Source organism: Macaca fascicularis, chromosome 2 (genome assembly GCF_037993035.2).
Source record: "Macaca fascicularis isolate 582-1 chromosome 2, T2T-MFA8v1.1".
NCBI lineage: Eukaryota > Metazoa > Chordata > Mammalia > Primates > Cercopithecidae > Macaca > Macaca fascicularis.
Window position 1 is genome coordinate 154,461,734 of NC_088376.1, and position 15,838 is coordinate 154,477,571.

The 15,838-nt window shown below is 45.1% G+C and overlaps 1 protein-coding gene across 49 annotated transcripts in view; it reads left to right on the forward strand.

The window, feature by feature from the left end:
- Positions 1–15,838, forward strand: part of CFAP92 (cilia and flagella associated protein 92 (putative)) — an 82,123-nt gene that overhangs the window by 16,406 nt on the left and 49,879 nt on the right. For 23 of the 49 annotated variants that reach the window (XR_012431563.1, XR_012431564.1, XR_012431565.1 and 20 more), the window contains 5 exons: positions 3,790–3,930; positions 4,928–5,015; positions 6,056–6,180; positions 10,617–10,763; positions 15,415–15,599. Coding sequence is in view for 44 of the 49 variants with exons in the window: in XM_015431349.4 (XP_015286835.2) it covers positions 3,790–3,930; positions 4,928–5,015; positions 6,056–6,180; positions 10,617–10,763; positions 15,415–15,599 (686 nt within the window). In the remaining 5 variants the exon portion in view is untranslated. The remainder of the gene's footprint in view (positions 1–3,789; positions 3,931–4,927; positions 5,016–6,055; positions 6,181–10,616; positions 10,764–15,414; positions 15,600–15,838) is intronic. The other 26 variants (XM_074033148.1, XM_074033158.1, XM_074033153.1 and 23 more) reach the window with 3 other exon arrangements.

Below are 15,838 nucleotides of genomic sequence, written 5' to 3' on the forward strand. Positions count from 1 at the left end.
CCAAGTGGTTTGGCCTTGAAGGCACTTTACAATCTGTTTCCAAGACTCCTTCTCACTGCCACTGCCCCTTCATACCACAGCCCACCTCCTGGTCCCTGCAGACATGCGGCTCTCTCTCATGGTAAAGCCTCGTGATAAACCAGCTGGGCATTCTTCCATGGCTGTCAGCCTCATCTGTTTCTCCAAAAAGTGTTGTCTATTTTTCAGCACTGAATCCAATTTCACCTCCTTTTTTCCATTTCTTTCTTGTAGCATCTTTCATCTCCATTTGTCAATTCACTTACTCCATTTATTCATTATCCTCCCCATTCTTGGTGGCTGCCATGTGTATCTGAGGCCTCTAGGGATAGAAATGAAGGGCATTGAGGAGCTGACACCCTGGCTGGGGACAAGGCACTCTGGGTGCAGTCCTGGCTTTGTTAAGGACCACCTCTCTGACCACGGGAAAGTTACTTCAGTGTCAGATCTTCATCTGTGAGATGGGGAATGTTACTGCCCTCCTTAAAGTGGAATGCTAGGAGCCAGCGTAGCAGCGCATGTCACAGGCTCAATGCTCACATTTGGAGGAGGCTGCTGGCCTGCTGAGGTCTGAGAACCTCAACATGTGTGCCTGTCCCAGACGTGTGTGCTTATTGTTTTGGGTTTCCTGGAATTTGGAGGCAGCTTCCTAGGCAGCAGCTCCAGGAGAACAGAGGCCTTATCCATTGCTTCATCTTCTTCAGAGGAAGGTGGCTGTCACTTATAGGCATACCTTGATTGATTGTGCTTTGCCTTACTGGGCTTCACAGAGATCATGCATTTTCCAATTTGGAGGTTTGTGGCAATCCTGTGTCGAACAAGTTTATTGATGCCGTTTTTTCAACCTCGGGTGCTCACTTTGTGTCTCTGTCACATTTTGGTAATTCTCGGATGTTTCTTTTTTTTTTTTTAAGACGGAGTCTCGCTCTGCCGCCCAGGCTGGAGTGCAGTGGTACAATCTCAGCTCACTGCAAGCTCCGCTTCCCGGGTTCACACCATTCTCCTGCCTCAGCCTCCCGAGTAGCTGGGACTACAGGCGCCCGCCACTGCACCCGGCTAATTTTTTGTATTTTTAGTAGAGATGGAGTTTCACCTCGTTAGCCAGGATGATCTCGATATCCTGACCTCGCTATCTGCCCCACCTCGGCCTCCCAAAGTGCTGGGATTACAGGCTAAAGCCACTGCACCCAGCCCCAATTCTTGGATTTTTCACACTTATTTATACCTGCTTTGGTGATCTGTGATCGGTGAGCTTTGATGTCACTTTTGTAAATGTTTGGAGGTGCCACAAACTGCATGTGTGTGAAACGGTGAACTTAACTGATAAATGCTGTGTGTATTCTGACTCCAGAACACAGGGTTCCAGTGACCAGCCATTCTCCTGTCTCTCCCTCTCCTCAGGCTTCCCTGTTCCCTGAGAGGCAACAATACCACAATTAGGCCAATTAATAACCCTACAATGGCCTCTAAAGTGTTCAAGTGAAAGGAAGCCTTGCACATCTCTCCCTTTAAGTCAAAAGCTAGAAATGATTAAGCTTAGTGAGGCAGCCGCATCGAAAGCCTAGACAGGCTGAAAGCTAGGCCTCTTGTGCCAAACAGCCAAGTTGAGAATGTGAGGGAGAAGTTCTAGAAGAAAGTTAAATGTGCTACTCAGTGAACACAGAAATGATAAGAAAGTGAAACAGCCTTATAGCTGATACAGAGGAAGTTTTCATGGTCTGGATGGAAGATCAAACCAGCCACAATATTAGCTGAAGCCTAATCCAGAGCAAAATCCTGTCTCTACTAAAAATATGAAAAATAGCTGGATATGGTGGCGGGCGCCTCTAATCCCAGCTACTTGGGAGGCTGAGGCAAGAGAATTGCTTGAACCTGGGAGGTGGAGGTTGCAGTGAGCCGAAATCGTGCCATTGCACTCCAGCCTGGGTGACAGAGCGAGACTCCGTCTCAAAAAAAAAAAAAACAAAAAAAAAAAACAAGGCCAGGTGCGGTGGCTCATGCCTGTAATCCCAGCACTTTGGGAGGCCGAGGCGGGTGGATCACGAGGTCAGGAGATCAAGACCATCCTGACTAACACGGTGAAACCCCGTCTCTACTAAAACTACAGAAAAATAGCTGGGCGTGGTGGTGCGCACGTGTAGTCCCAGCTACTTGGGAGGCTGAGGCAGGAGAATGGCGTGAACCCGGGAGGCGGAGCTTGCAGTGAGCGGAGATTGCCCCACTGTGCTCCAGCCTGGGCAACAGAGCGAGACTCCATCTCAAAAATAAATAAATAAAAATAAAAGGAAAGAAAAGAAAAACCTTCCGGAAAGGATTCACCATTCTAGATGTCTTTAAAACATCTGTGATTCATGGGAGGAGGTAAAAACATCAACATTAACAGGAGTTTGGAAGAAGTTGATTCCAGCCCTCATGGATGACTCTGAAGGGTTCAAGGCTTCAGTGGAGCAAGTCACTGCAGACGTTGTGGAAATAGCAAGAGAACTAGAATTAGAAGTGGAGCCTGAGGATGTGACTGAATTGCTGCTGTCTTGTGATCAAATTTGAACAGATAAGGAGTTGCTTCTTACGGATGAGTAAAGAAAGTGATTTCTTGAGATGAGATGGAATCTACTCCTCGTGAAGAGGCTGTGAACATTGTTGAAATGACAACAGAGAATTTAGAATAGTACACACATTTAGTTGATAAAGAAGTGGCAGGGTTTGAGAGGATTGACTCCAATTTTGAAAGCAGTTCTACTGTGGGAAAAATGCTGTGAAACAGCTTCATATGCTACAGAGAAACCTTTCATGAAAGGAAGAGTCGATCAATGCAGCCAACTTCATGGTGAGGTGAACCCAGCCCTCGGCACCCACCACCCTGATCACTGAGCAGCCGTCAACATCGAGGCAAGACCCCCACAGCAGAAAGATGATTATCCGCAGGCTCAGATGAGTGTTAGCTTTTGTGTGTGTGTGTGTGAGATAGGGTCTTGCTCTGTCCCCCAGGCAGCAGTGTAGTGGTGTGATCATGGCTCACTGCATCCTTGACCTCCTAGAATCAAGCAGCCCTCCCACCTCAGCCTCCTGAATAGCTGGAATTACAGGTGCATGCCACCATGCCCAGCTATTTTCCTTTTTTTGTAGAAACAAGGTTTCACCATGTTGCCCTGGCTTGTCTTGAACTCCTGGCCTCAAGTGATCCTCTTATCTCAGTCCCTCACAGTGCTAGGATTACAGGCATGAGCCATTGTGCCCAGCCTGTAGCATATTTTAGCAATAAAGTATTTTTTCTCTCTCTTTTTCCTCCTTTCTCCCTTCCCTCCCTCCCTTTCTTCCTCCCCTACTTTCTTTCCTTTTCTCTTTTTTTCCTTAAGAGACAGAATCTCTCTGTGTTACCCAGGCTGAACTGCAGTGGTGCAGTCACAGCTCCCTGCAGCTTCAAACTCTGGGGCTCAAGCAGTTCTCCCAATTCATCCTCTCAAAGTGCTGAGATTACAGGCATGAGCCACTGTACCTGGCTCAATAAGGTATTTTTTAAACTAAGGTATGTACTTTTTTTTTTTTTTTTTTTTTAGATGTAATGCTGTTGCACACTGAATAGACTATGGTATGGTATAAACATAATTTATATGCACTGGGAAGATAATGTGTGACTCACTTTATTGTGATACTTACTTTAGTGTGGTCTGAAACCAAACCCCCAGTGTCTCCAAGAAATGTCCATAGTAGTTATTCAGTACATATTTTGGATTGATTGAGTCAATGATCCCTTCTTCTCCTGCATTCTAGAAGTGAGACATTTGGTTTTAAATCAGAGAAAATTCTCTGAACAGGGCATTGAGAATGCCAACATTGTCAAAGAAGAGTCGAATCAGGAATATCCACCAGGAAAACAAGAAAAAGTAGAAAAACACCCAAAGTCTTTGCAAGGTGAGCGGAGAAGGCCTTAGTGGATAAGCTGAGTGCAAGGCAATGGCAGGGAAAGTGGTCGTGTGGTGTGCTGGGGTGGTGCATCTGCATGGGCGTCCCTCCCGTGTGTTGGCAGTGGAGGCGGGTGGGGCTCATCCTGCCACACAGCTGTACTGCTCTTGCTGCATGGCTTACTTTTCCTTGCTGATTCGGAGTTCTGCTCTTGTCCCTCAGGCTGGAGTGCAATGGCACAATCTTGGCTCATTGCAACCTCTGCCTCCTGGGTTCAAGTGATTCTCCTGCCTCAGCCTCCCGAGTAGCTGGGATTACAGGCGCCCACCACCACACCCAGCTAATTTGTGTATTTTTAGTAGAGACCATTTAGTAGAGACCAGCCTCACCAGGTTGGCCAGGCTGGTCTTGAACTCCTGACCTCAAGTGATCCCCCTACCTCAGCCCCCAAAATGCTGAGATTGTAGGTGTGAGCAACTGCACCCGGTCCCAAAAACTTCTCTGACTGTGGAAGTTGTGTATATGGTTTTTAGAAAATTCAGTGAATAGATAAAAATATAAAACAAACAGGGAAAACAATTTCATCACAAGGAGCAATCTATGTAACATTGTAGTGTGGTGACTATGTAGTATTTCATCTTCTCGGCAGACTGTAATTTGCTAACCATTCCCTATGGTTGGGAACTTGGGACTGTTTTCATTATTCTCTAATGTAAACAGGACTGAAATGGACCATTTAATAGATAATAGACTTTCTTCTTTTTCTCTGTGGGCTGTTATGTAAGGAACTGGAGGTCTCCTCTTGACTCCATTTATCCAAATAATCAAATATTAGTCTGTGTTTATTCGTTTACTCACTTACTAACAACAAACTTTTTGACTGAGTGCTTCCCACATCCCAGGCCTTCTGCGTAGAGACTGACATTACAGAAATGGGTTGGGGCCCTCATTTCTTAGTGAACTAGCATGTAACAAAAAGCTTAGAAATATTTGCTACTGTTTTCAGGTTCTCACCAAGCAGAGCCCGAAAATTCTTCCAAGAACAGTGAGGAATATGAGAAGTCCCCCAAAATGGACGATTCTTCCACGGTTCAGTAAGGATTGAACGACATTTTGGGTGGTGGGAGTGGAGCTCCTCTTGTACTAGCCCTACTGTGAGTCATGGTAGGTTTTTTAGTAAATCCAGTTAAATTGGAGCTCATGCAATCCAGGCTAAATTAAGCGAACAGGGAAAGGGCAGCTTGTGTTTATGAGTATATGTTGCACATCAAACTTTCTGCATGCATTATTTTATCTCATTTGATCCTCATAATAACTACACAAAGTGACTGAGTAATTAAATGATTTACACAAAGTGATAAACCAGAATTCCTGGTTAAGCTGGGATTCCAACCCACAGCTTCAGACTCCTGAGTCTCCAGTCATCCTGCATGAGCTCAGTTGCTTTTAGGGCCTCTGGTAGCCTAAGGGTCTGGAGAAGGAGACTCCTTGGATGCTATGGGGACCAGGGAGAGAATGGAAGCCCAGCTGGTGGTTTTGGGAAATGGAATGAGAAGAACCAAGAGAACATGTCTTTAAACAATTTTGATTTTTTTAAAAATTGTTTTTGTATGGAATATATAGATTATTTGGGGAAGAACTGACATTTTTACATTGTTAAGGTATCTCATCCATGATCATGGTATATCCTTTCATTCAATTCATACCCTCCCTTATGTCCTTTAATGGAGTTCATTTGTTCTGCCTATAAATGTTGTGGATAATTCCTATAAGTGAATTCTTAGATGTTTTATAGTTTGGGTTATTTTTATAAAAATATATTATTTTCCATTATATTTTTGAGTTGGTTAGTACCTTGAATGCAGACCAAGTGTGTCAGCATTACTGGGAATTTGGTAGAAATGGAGAATTTCAGGCCTGCCCCTGGTTTACTGAACCAGAGTCTTCATTTTATTTGATAAAATCCCTAGGTAACTCACAGGCACATTGAAAACTGAGAAGCACTGGGTTAGAGGAATGCACTATAAGGTTTTTTAAAAATCTGCTCTCCTTTGGTCCATCAGTAAATAGATTATCAGATCTGGCCCCTGATTTTTTTCACCTTCATTCATTTTTCTCTTTGTGACTTTTCTAGATGGAGTGTTTCAAGAACACCAACCATTTCTTTGGCAGGAGCAAGCATGATGGAGATCAAGGAATTAATTGAGAGTGAATCACTTAGCAGCTTAACAAACATATTAGACAGACAAAGGTCTCAAAGTAAGTTAGGATAGGATTTGGGAATTTTATAGTATAACTAGACTTGGAAGAATTATGAAATATTTTAAATTCAGGATATTCTAATGAGATTCTTGCATATTTGACTAAATGTTTCTCAAAAGTAAAGAGTACTGTATACATTTTCAACTTATGCATCCCATCCTTACCATCCATCCATCCATCCATCCATCCATCCCCATCCATCCATTCATCCATCTGTCCATCCCCATCTATCTATCCATCCATCTCTATTCATCCATCCATTCATTTATCCATCCCCATCCATCCATCCCCATCCATTCATCAGTCCACCCACCCATTCCATTTATTCATTCATCCATCCATCTCCATCCATCCATCCATCCATCCATCTCTATCCATCCATCTCCATCCATCCATCCATTTGTTCCATTTCTTCTCATGTCATTTACTCACCCTCATCATCCATTCCATTCCAACAATAGTTTTGACCCACGGTGTTGTGCATATGGGGGACATGAAAATCTCTAATATCTAATGGAGACTTTCAAATAAAGAATTACAATTCTATGTGATAGATGTTGTGGTAGGGGTAGGTATGCGGTATGTTGGGGAAGCATAAAAGAATCATGTTTATGTAAAAACTCTCCTTGAAAGATAAAGTATTTACTCTTTTTCTTTTTCTTTTTTTTTTTTTTTTTTGAGACAGAGTCTCACTCTGTTGCCCAGTATTGGCTTACTACAAGCTCCACCTCCTGGGTTCACGTCATTCTCCTGCCTCAGCCTCCCGAGTAGCTGGGACTACAGGCGCTGCCACCGCCCTCGGCTAATTTTTTTTTTGTATTTTTAGTAGAGACGGGGTTTCACCGTGTTAGCCAGGATGGCATTGATCTCCCAAAATTGTGATCTGCCCGCTTCAGCCTCCCAAAGTGCTGGGATTACAGGTGTGAGCCACCGCGCCCGGCCTTCTTTTCTTTTTTTTGAGAAGGAGCCTGGCTCTATTGCCTAGGCTGGAGTGCAATGGTGCAATCTTGGCTCACTGCAACCTCTGCCTCCTGGGTTCAAGCAATTCTCCTGCCTCAGCCTCCTGAGTAGCTGGGATTACAGGCATCCACCACCATACCCAGCTAATTTTTGTATTTTTAGTAGAGACGGGGTTTCACCATGTTGGTCAGGCTGGTCTCAAATTCCTGATCTCAAATGATCCGTCTGCCTCAGCTTCTCAAAGTGCTGGGATTACAAGCATGAGCCACTGTGCCCGGCCCAGTATTTACTCTTATGGTGGAATGAAGAACACAGTATTCCGTGTCATGGGACCCGCTCATGAAGAAGTGTGTAATCTTATTCACATACTGTCAAGAGATCTGAACCCTCAGAAGCCACTAAATCGACTTCCTCATTCTCAGCCTACATCCCCTTACCAGTTTCTCATTAAGAAGTTGTGTTTCCAGTGTGAGGTGGGAAAATCTAGAGCCAGTGGGTATACTGCTGCCTCCTGGGATGGGCCATTTCACGTCCTTTTAGCTGTAATTGCTACAGATCATTTCCTCATCTCTCAATCAGTTAATCTGTTGTTTGCTGACACTGGCCTGGTTCTAGTGCAACAGTCAAAGGCTGCAGAGGGAAGTGACTGCTTGAGCCAGGCTCTCTGCTGGGTACTGGAGATACAGTTGAAGAAAACTCATTCCTATTCTTACGGTCCACAAAGACTGAGTCACACTTTCACATGTGAACGCCTCTCAACTTCTGACTTTTTTCTTTTCCAGATTAAAAATGTCACTTTTTTAAAGAATGTGCTTTAAGCATTCAATGAGGGTTTTAAACCGTTCTTTTATTTTGAAATAAAGATAGGAAAGTTCACACAAAAATGCAACAACTACATATTCACAATTTAGGTGTTAGCATTTTGCCATGTGTTATGGGTGGACCGTCCTGCATGCATACAGTCCCCCTGCCCGGGATCTGAGTTGTCTCCAATTTCTTGCTCCAGCACTGCCATGGTGAGTGTCTGGGCACACATGTGAGTCCAAGGCATTGGCCCAGTGGGACCCCTGGGGCACAGTCTGTGAGCCTCGACCCCATTGCTAGATGCTGCTAGTTTACTGTCCAGGCAGCATCTCTCTCTTTTTTTTTTTTTTCTTTGAGACAGAGTTTTGCTCTTGTTGCCCAGGCTGGAGTGCAATGGCGTGATCTCGGCTCACCACAACCTCCACCTCCCAGGTTCAAGCAATTCTCCTACCTCGGCCTCCCGAGTAGCTGGGATTATAGGCATGTGCCACCACGCCTGGCTAATTTTGTATTTTTAGTAGAGATGGGGTTTCTCCATGTTGGCCAGGCTGGTCTTAAACTCCTGACCTCAAGTGATCCACCTGCCTCAGCCTCCCAAAGTGCTGGGATTACAGGCGTGAGCCACTGGGCCCGACCTCAGGCAGCATCTCTTTACCCCTCTGCTCGCAGTCCTAAGGACTGCTGTTCTCTGCTGCTCTGCACAGACATGGTTTAGTTCCTGACTCCTGGTGAGGCTGAGCAGCACTGCATGTGACAAAATAGGTCACACTCTTCTACGATTTTCCTATTCATATCTTTGCTTATTTTTTTGTTAGTTCAAAAAAATTGTCTTATTGATCTGCCAGCTTTGTGTTTACATCTGGATGATTGTGCATTGCCAGTTATATGCATGATAACCCTCACAGACAGGGGTATGTAACTTATCCTTTGACTAGATTTATGGTATCTTGTTTTGTACACCAATTATTTAACTATTCCTCTCTAGTTTATACTTTCAGGAATGTTTAAGAAATCCTTCCTCAGCTGGGTATGGTGGTGCATGCCTGTAGTCCAAGCTACTTGCAAGGCTGAGGGGATCATCACTTGAGCCCAGAGTTCATGGCCAGCTTTGGCAACATAGTGAAACACCATCTCTCTCTTTTTTTCCCCCCAAAGACTGAGTTTCTCTCTTGTAGCCCAGGCTTGAGTACAGTGGCACGATCTGGGCTCACTGCTACCTCTGCCTCCCAGGTTCAAGTGATTCTCCTGACTCAGCCTCCCAAGTAGCTAGGATTACAGGTGCCTGCCACCATACCTGGCTAATTTTTTATTTTTAGTAAAGATGGGGTTTCACCATGTTGGCCAGGCTGGTCTCAAAATCCTGATCTCAGGTGATCCACTTGCTTCAGCCTCCCAAAGTGCCGGATTCACCATGTTGGCCAGGCTGGTCTCAAAATCCTGACCTCAAGTGATCCACTTGCCTCAGCCTCCCAAAGTGCTGGATTTACAGGAGTGAGCCACCGCACCCAGGCAAAACATCATCTCTTAAAAAAAAGAAAAAAGAGGCTGGGTGCATTGGCTCAAGCCTGTAATCCCAGCACTTTGGGAGGCCAAGGCAGATGGATCACCTGAGGTCAGGAGTTCGAGACTAGCCTGGCCAACATGGTTGAAACCCTATCTCTACTAAAAATACAAAAATTAGCTGGCCATGGTAGCATGTGCCTGTGGTCCTAGCTACTCAGGAGCCTGAGGCAGAAGAATCACTTGAACCCGGGAGGCAGAGGTTGCAATGAGCCTCGATTGCGACACTGCACTCCAGCCTGGGCAACAGAGTGAAACTCTGTTTCAAAAAAAAAAAGAAAAAAGAAAAGAAAAGAAAGAAAGAAAGAAATCCTTCTTCATGCAGATGTCAGTATAGTCTCCTAGATACTCTTCTGATGATTTTGAAGTTTTTGTTTTATACTCTTAGTCTGTAATTCATTTTGTATATGCCATGAAATAATTCAGTAACTTAATTTGCTCCCATATGGATAGTCAATATAACTTACCCACTGATTTGAAACGCCACTTCTGGCATCTGTTGGGTTCCCCTATGTGTTTGGGTCTGTTCCTGGGCTTTCTCATCTGTCCCATTAGTCTTGATGACCATAGATTTATATGTGTTCTCATCTCCTTTTCCTTCTGGTCTGAGCTTGGCATTGAGCTGAATGTTTTATGTAGCGTTGCTAATTTCCTCTTTTCAGTGCCCTAGAAGGCAGGTGCTGTTGCCCTCATGTAACAGGTGAGGTTACTGAGGCTCAGACTGTGGGCTTTTGTTTAAGAGCAGGGTCTCTTAAAAAAGCCCACCCTCCGCCCTGTGCTGAGATTAAGAGCTGACTGGAGGAAGCCTTGAGTGTGTTATGGCATCATTGTCATGGTGACTTTAGTCCTCTTCTACCTGTGTTCTCAGTTAGCAGAGGCGGGGAATAAGAGACCCTTACCTTATTACTACATATAACTGGCAACGGGCCTGCCATCTATATTTAGCCACCACTTCTGGTTGCTGGGAAGAGGCAGTCACACAAAGAACAACCCCTGCCTTCTAGGAGCTTCCGGAACCTTCCCAAATCTCTGTAGCATGTTCAGGTCCACATGTGGCAGCTCAGATACAGTCTCCTCTTAATGCTTATCTCCTTTATTTGATTTCACAGTTAAAGGAAAAGATTCAGAGGGAAGAAAGAAAATCCAGAGGAGACATAAAAAGCCCCCTGCAGAAGAAGAGGCAGACCCCACGCTGACAGGCCTAAGGAAGCAGAGCGCTTTCTCCATCCAACTGGCCGTCATGCCGCTCCTTGCCGGTACCCACTCCTTGCCCTGTTCCCAGCAGCTCCAGCTTGCCAGAATGGCCATAAGCGGATGCTCCTAATGACAACCCTGCTGTGTGCCACCTCATTTCATCCTCACAGCCACCTCAGGAAACTCAGGGGAATTGGCTCCATAGTACAGGGGGAAACTAAGACCCAGAGAGGGTAGCTACATTGCCTGAGATCACACAGCTAGGAAATGTGAAGTCTGGACCTGAACCCAGCTCTATTTGATTCCAAACTCCAAGGAAGCCTATGGGAATATTAAATGTCATCATTGTGTTTGCAAAGAAGATGCTGCTTTTAATAAATGCTTTCCTATAGATTTTTACAAAAACATCTAGTAAAGGAAATGAGGAAAGGGAACCCTTTTTGACTGAGCCCCTCTGGGTGCAGGCACCTCCCGTATGACACATCACTTCTCAGACCAAATTCTGAGCCACTCAGCCAACCTGTGGTGTGGTGGCTGTGGTGCTTACCATTGTTACCATTGTTTTCAGTGAGGAAAAGAACTCAAAGAGGTTAAGTAACTTTCCTAAGGCCGCATAACTCAGTGGCCAGCAGGGATTTAATTCTTTTGCTTTATAAGATCTACCACAATTTATGAACTAGATTTTATACATATTGGTAAATCTTAACTAAATATTATATCAATATGTTTTGATGATGGAAATCTCAGCATATATTTTGGTAAAATTATATTGCTTTGTTCCAAAAAAGAGTAATACGGGGTGAGCTCCCCCACTTTTTTTTCTTTTTAGAGAAAATTCAGACTTTGTTCATTTTTTTGGCCATCACGTGTCTTGTGCGCCCTCTCCTGGCTACTCTGCAGAAGCGCGTGCGTTGGTCTTTTCTGAACTGGGACCAGTGTTCATAGAGGAGGGGGCGAAACCCCCATAAGTCAGAGCTGCCAGTTCACTTCCACAGGTGCCAGTCATCATCCTCCTCATGCGCTTTTGGGTTGGTGTCGATTCATTGTGAGAAAGTCCTATTAACTTTTCAGTTTGCACTTTTTTTTAGATAGGGTCTTGCTCTCTCACCCAGACTGCAGTGTAAGTGACACAATCATAGCTCACTCTAGCCTGAAGCAAGCCCTGCCTCTGCCGCCCGCATAGCTGAGACTACAGGTGCACACTACCACACCTGGCTATTATTATTATTATTATTTTGTATTTTCTGTAGAGACAAGGTCTTGCTATGTTGTCCAGGCTGGTCTCAAACTCCTGGACACAAGTAATCCTTCTGCCTCTGGCTCTCAACGTTCTAGAATTACAGGTGTGAGCTGCCGCACGTGGCAGTTTGCAGTTTTAAATGACTTTTTGAAAATCATACTTCACCTACAGCTGGTCCTTCCTGACCACCTTCACTTTCTCGTAGCATCAGAACCTTCTTGAGAAGTGACAGTGCCAGAGAGTAAACTTAAAGAGCGTCTTCCCCCGCCCCATTCTCCAGCCTGACACTCCAGCATACCTGTAGCACACAGTGACTTTGAGCAAACGCCTTTGCTAGCTGCTTCCTCTGTCCTAGAGTCCCAAGGACGAACCCATGATCCTCCTAGGGGAGTGTACCATGGGACCTGCCCCACTTTGGATTTTACTGTGAGAGGAAAGAGAAGTTCAACTGTCTTGGCCTGCCTGGCGTGACTGTTTCCAGCAGAATGAAGCCAGGACATGGTCCCATCTCTCTTTTTTTTTTTTTTTTTTTTTTTTTTGAGGTGGAGTCTTGCTCTGTTGCCCAGGCTGGAGTACAGTGGTGTGATCTCGGCTCACTACAACCTCTGCCCCCCGGGTTTAAGCAATTCTCTTGCCTCAACCTCCAGAGTAGCTGGGATTACAGGTGCGTGCCACCACGCCAGGCTAATTTTTGTATTTTTAGTAGAGATGGGGTTTCACCATGTTAGCCAGGCTGGTCTTGAACTCCTGACCTCGTGATCCGCCCGCCTCAGCCTCCCAAAGTGCAGGGATTACAGACATGAGCTACCGCGCCTGACCTAGCCTCCCCTCTCTTTAACCTGTACCGTCATGGCTGTACAATGCAGGGGTTCATATGTAAGAACTTTGGTGACAAAAACACTTTGATCATGGCTCAGTCACTTACCAGCAAGTTACCTGCTTTCTCTGAGTCTCACTTTCCTCCTCTATGAAATGGGGGTGATCACTCCTACCTCAGAGCATTGTTTTAAGGATCACAGGAGCTGATGTGTGTAAACTGCTTAGCACAGTGGGACAGCAGCTGCCTCCCGAGGCCATGTGTGTGGGCCACTCCATTATACCCTGACACGGCCTATGGTCGTCAACAGAGCACAGGTTGGCTCAGCAGGCCAGTTGTATGTCTGGTTTTGCCAGAAAATAATAGCATAAGATTATTTATTGTAAACTCAGCATAATTATTTTTGGTAATCATCTTCAATTTCAAATTAGGCCATAGATCATGTATACCTTATTAGTAAATATTGGTTGGCTAGTAACCTAGTAAGATTCTAGAAAGATTCTGTGTCTGGCAGTGAACTCTTATTTTAAAAGGATAGTATTGCATAGCGGAGGGGCCCCACTTAGCCCCACAGAACTGGTTTGGATGCTGGTTCCACAACGTATTGGCTAAGAGACCTTGGATGATTGCGTCAGAACTCTGGGCCTCAGTTTCCCCATCAGTAATGTGGCGATGACAGCAACCAGACAAGGTTAAGGATGAAATGACATTAGCGCATGTTGGGATAGGCTATAGCAGGAGCACAAACATTCCCTTGCACTGTTCCACTCTTACTCGACCAGGGCTCTTAACTCAGGGGACTTGTGTCTGCTGGGGACATTTGGCAGTGTGTGGAGGCATTTTGGTTGTCACGACTGAGAGTGGGGTGCCACTGGCATCTAGTAAGATACTGTTAAACATGCCACAATGCATAGGACTGTCCCCTGAGCAAAGAATGGCCTGCCCCAACTGTCGGCACTATGGAGGCTGTGAGCCCCCGGCCTGGAATTCTGTTCTGGTACATGTCTCCCTGACTCTGATGATTTGAGCACTTTTAAAAATTTTTATTTTTGCACTGGGGATTCCTTCTACCTTGAGTAGTCTTTTTTTTTTTTTTTTTTTTTTTTGAGGTGGAGTTTCACTCTTGTTGCCCAGGCTGGAGTGCAAAGGTGTGATCTCAGCTCACTGCAACCTCCGTCTGCCGGATTCAAGTGATTCTCCTGCCTCAGCCTCCCAAGTAGCTGGGATTACAGGCATGCGCTACCATGTCCGGCTGATTTTGTATTTTTAGTAGAGACAAGGTTTCTCCATTTTGGTCAGGCTGGTCTCGAACTCCTGACCTCAGGTGATCCGCCCCCCTCGGCTTCCCAAAGTGCTGGGATTATAGGCGTGAGCCACCACGCCTGGCCCAGGATGCTTTTTCTATAAAAGGGATCCATGTATTTCACCAGTCAGAGATGTACTAGGTAGGGAAAAAAAAAAAAAAAAACCCTCAAGTTTTGGAGGCAGGATTGACCTGGGTTTGAATCCCAGATCTGACTCTTTGTCATGTGATAAGTTAGAGTCTCCGAGGCTCAATTTCATCTGCAAAATGGGGATAGATACCTCCTTCCTTGGGGTTAAAAGATTAAGAAAGATGATGTATGAGATAGTGCTCAAAAAGATCAGTCTATTCCTTTCAACATGCCTGTAAATGCATTTCTAGGGCATGTAAAAGCCAAGTCACTCACATTCAGAAAGAGTAGGCGCTTCTAAAACAAGTCATGGGCCAGGTGTGTTCAGCCTGGGCGACAGAGTGAGACTTCTTCTCAGAAAAAAAAAGAAAAAGTATTCTGACAGCTACCTATATGCCTTGCAATGGCTCCATTCACCCACCCTTTTCATGAGGCGCACTAGTGCAAAACCATCCTGGTGGGAGGTGTGCACGCTTGTATTTGGCTCAGATGTGCCAGTTGTGTTCTACATCATTATCTGTATTTTCCTCATCAGATCACAACAGGTGAAGCAACCCACTGAGTACCAAATGTACACACTGGCATGATATGTCCTTGACGGGAGAACTGCCCGGAGCACTCCATCCAATAGCCTTCCTGCAACAATGGCCAGGCTCTCTGCTGACCCATACAGGAGCCCATAGCCACATGAGGGTACTGGGCATTTGGAATGTGGCTTGTGTGGAGAAGGAAGTGCATTTTATATTTTATTTAATTTTAATTAGTTACAATTCAAGTAGCTACCTATGGCCCATAGCTACCATAGTGGATAGCAGAACAGGTTTAGAACGTTGGTTCTCAAGTTACCTGGAGAGCTATTAAACCTCCAATTGTGGAGGCCACACCCCAGACCAATGAAATCAGACTGTCTGGGAGTGGCACCCACACATAGGGGTTCCTGTTGTATCCCAGATGATTCAGGAAATGCTTGTATTACTTATTAACAGATGTCATCAAGATTAAGTCACACACATTCAATTCTAGAGAATTTTCTCAGTTTGAGAAACTAGCACAGAACATGCTGCCCATGGGTGTTTCCTGATTCTTTCTTTCTTTTTTTAATTAAAGTTTTCCCTTTTGGGTTGTGATTTTATCATTGGCTCATCTCAGGTTGCTTGATCCTTCTGTGCTTGTCTTGGGGCTGTCATGAGGAAAGGTCTAATGCTGGGTGTATTTCCCCCCAGGATGGCAAACTGTCATGAGTCGTGGCAGTGAGAAGTCTGCCAACATTTTAGATTGCCTTTTGACTTTAAAAACAGAAGTTCCAATCATGACCGAGGAGCAAAAGCAGGATTTAAATCCCCTGACCATAAAGATCAAGTGTGCTTCCTGCCTTCCGTCACAGCCTGTGCCCATTCAGGAACTAGAGGTAAGAATGAGCCGGACACATGGAGTTTAGAGCTCCTCCCCTTCTACCCACCTGCCCGTCATATGCCATCACTAGTCCTCCCGATGGCACCAAATGAGAAATGTGGTTATCACCTGCATTCTACCATTTAGGATCCCACAGTGATATACAAAAGAGATGGGGTTCCTGGGATTAGGTGTGACCAATCCTGAGGTCTCCTACTACGCCGCAGGTGTTCTTGAAATGCAGGTCATGAGCCT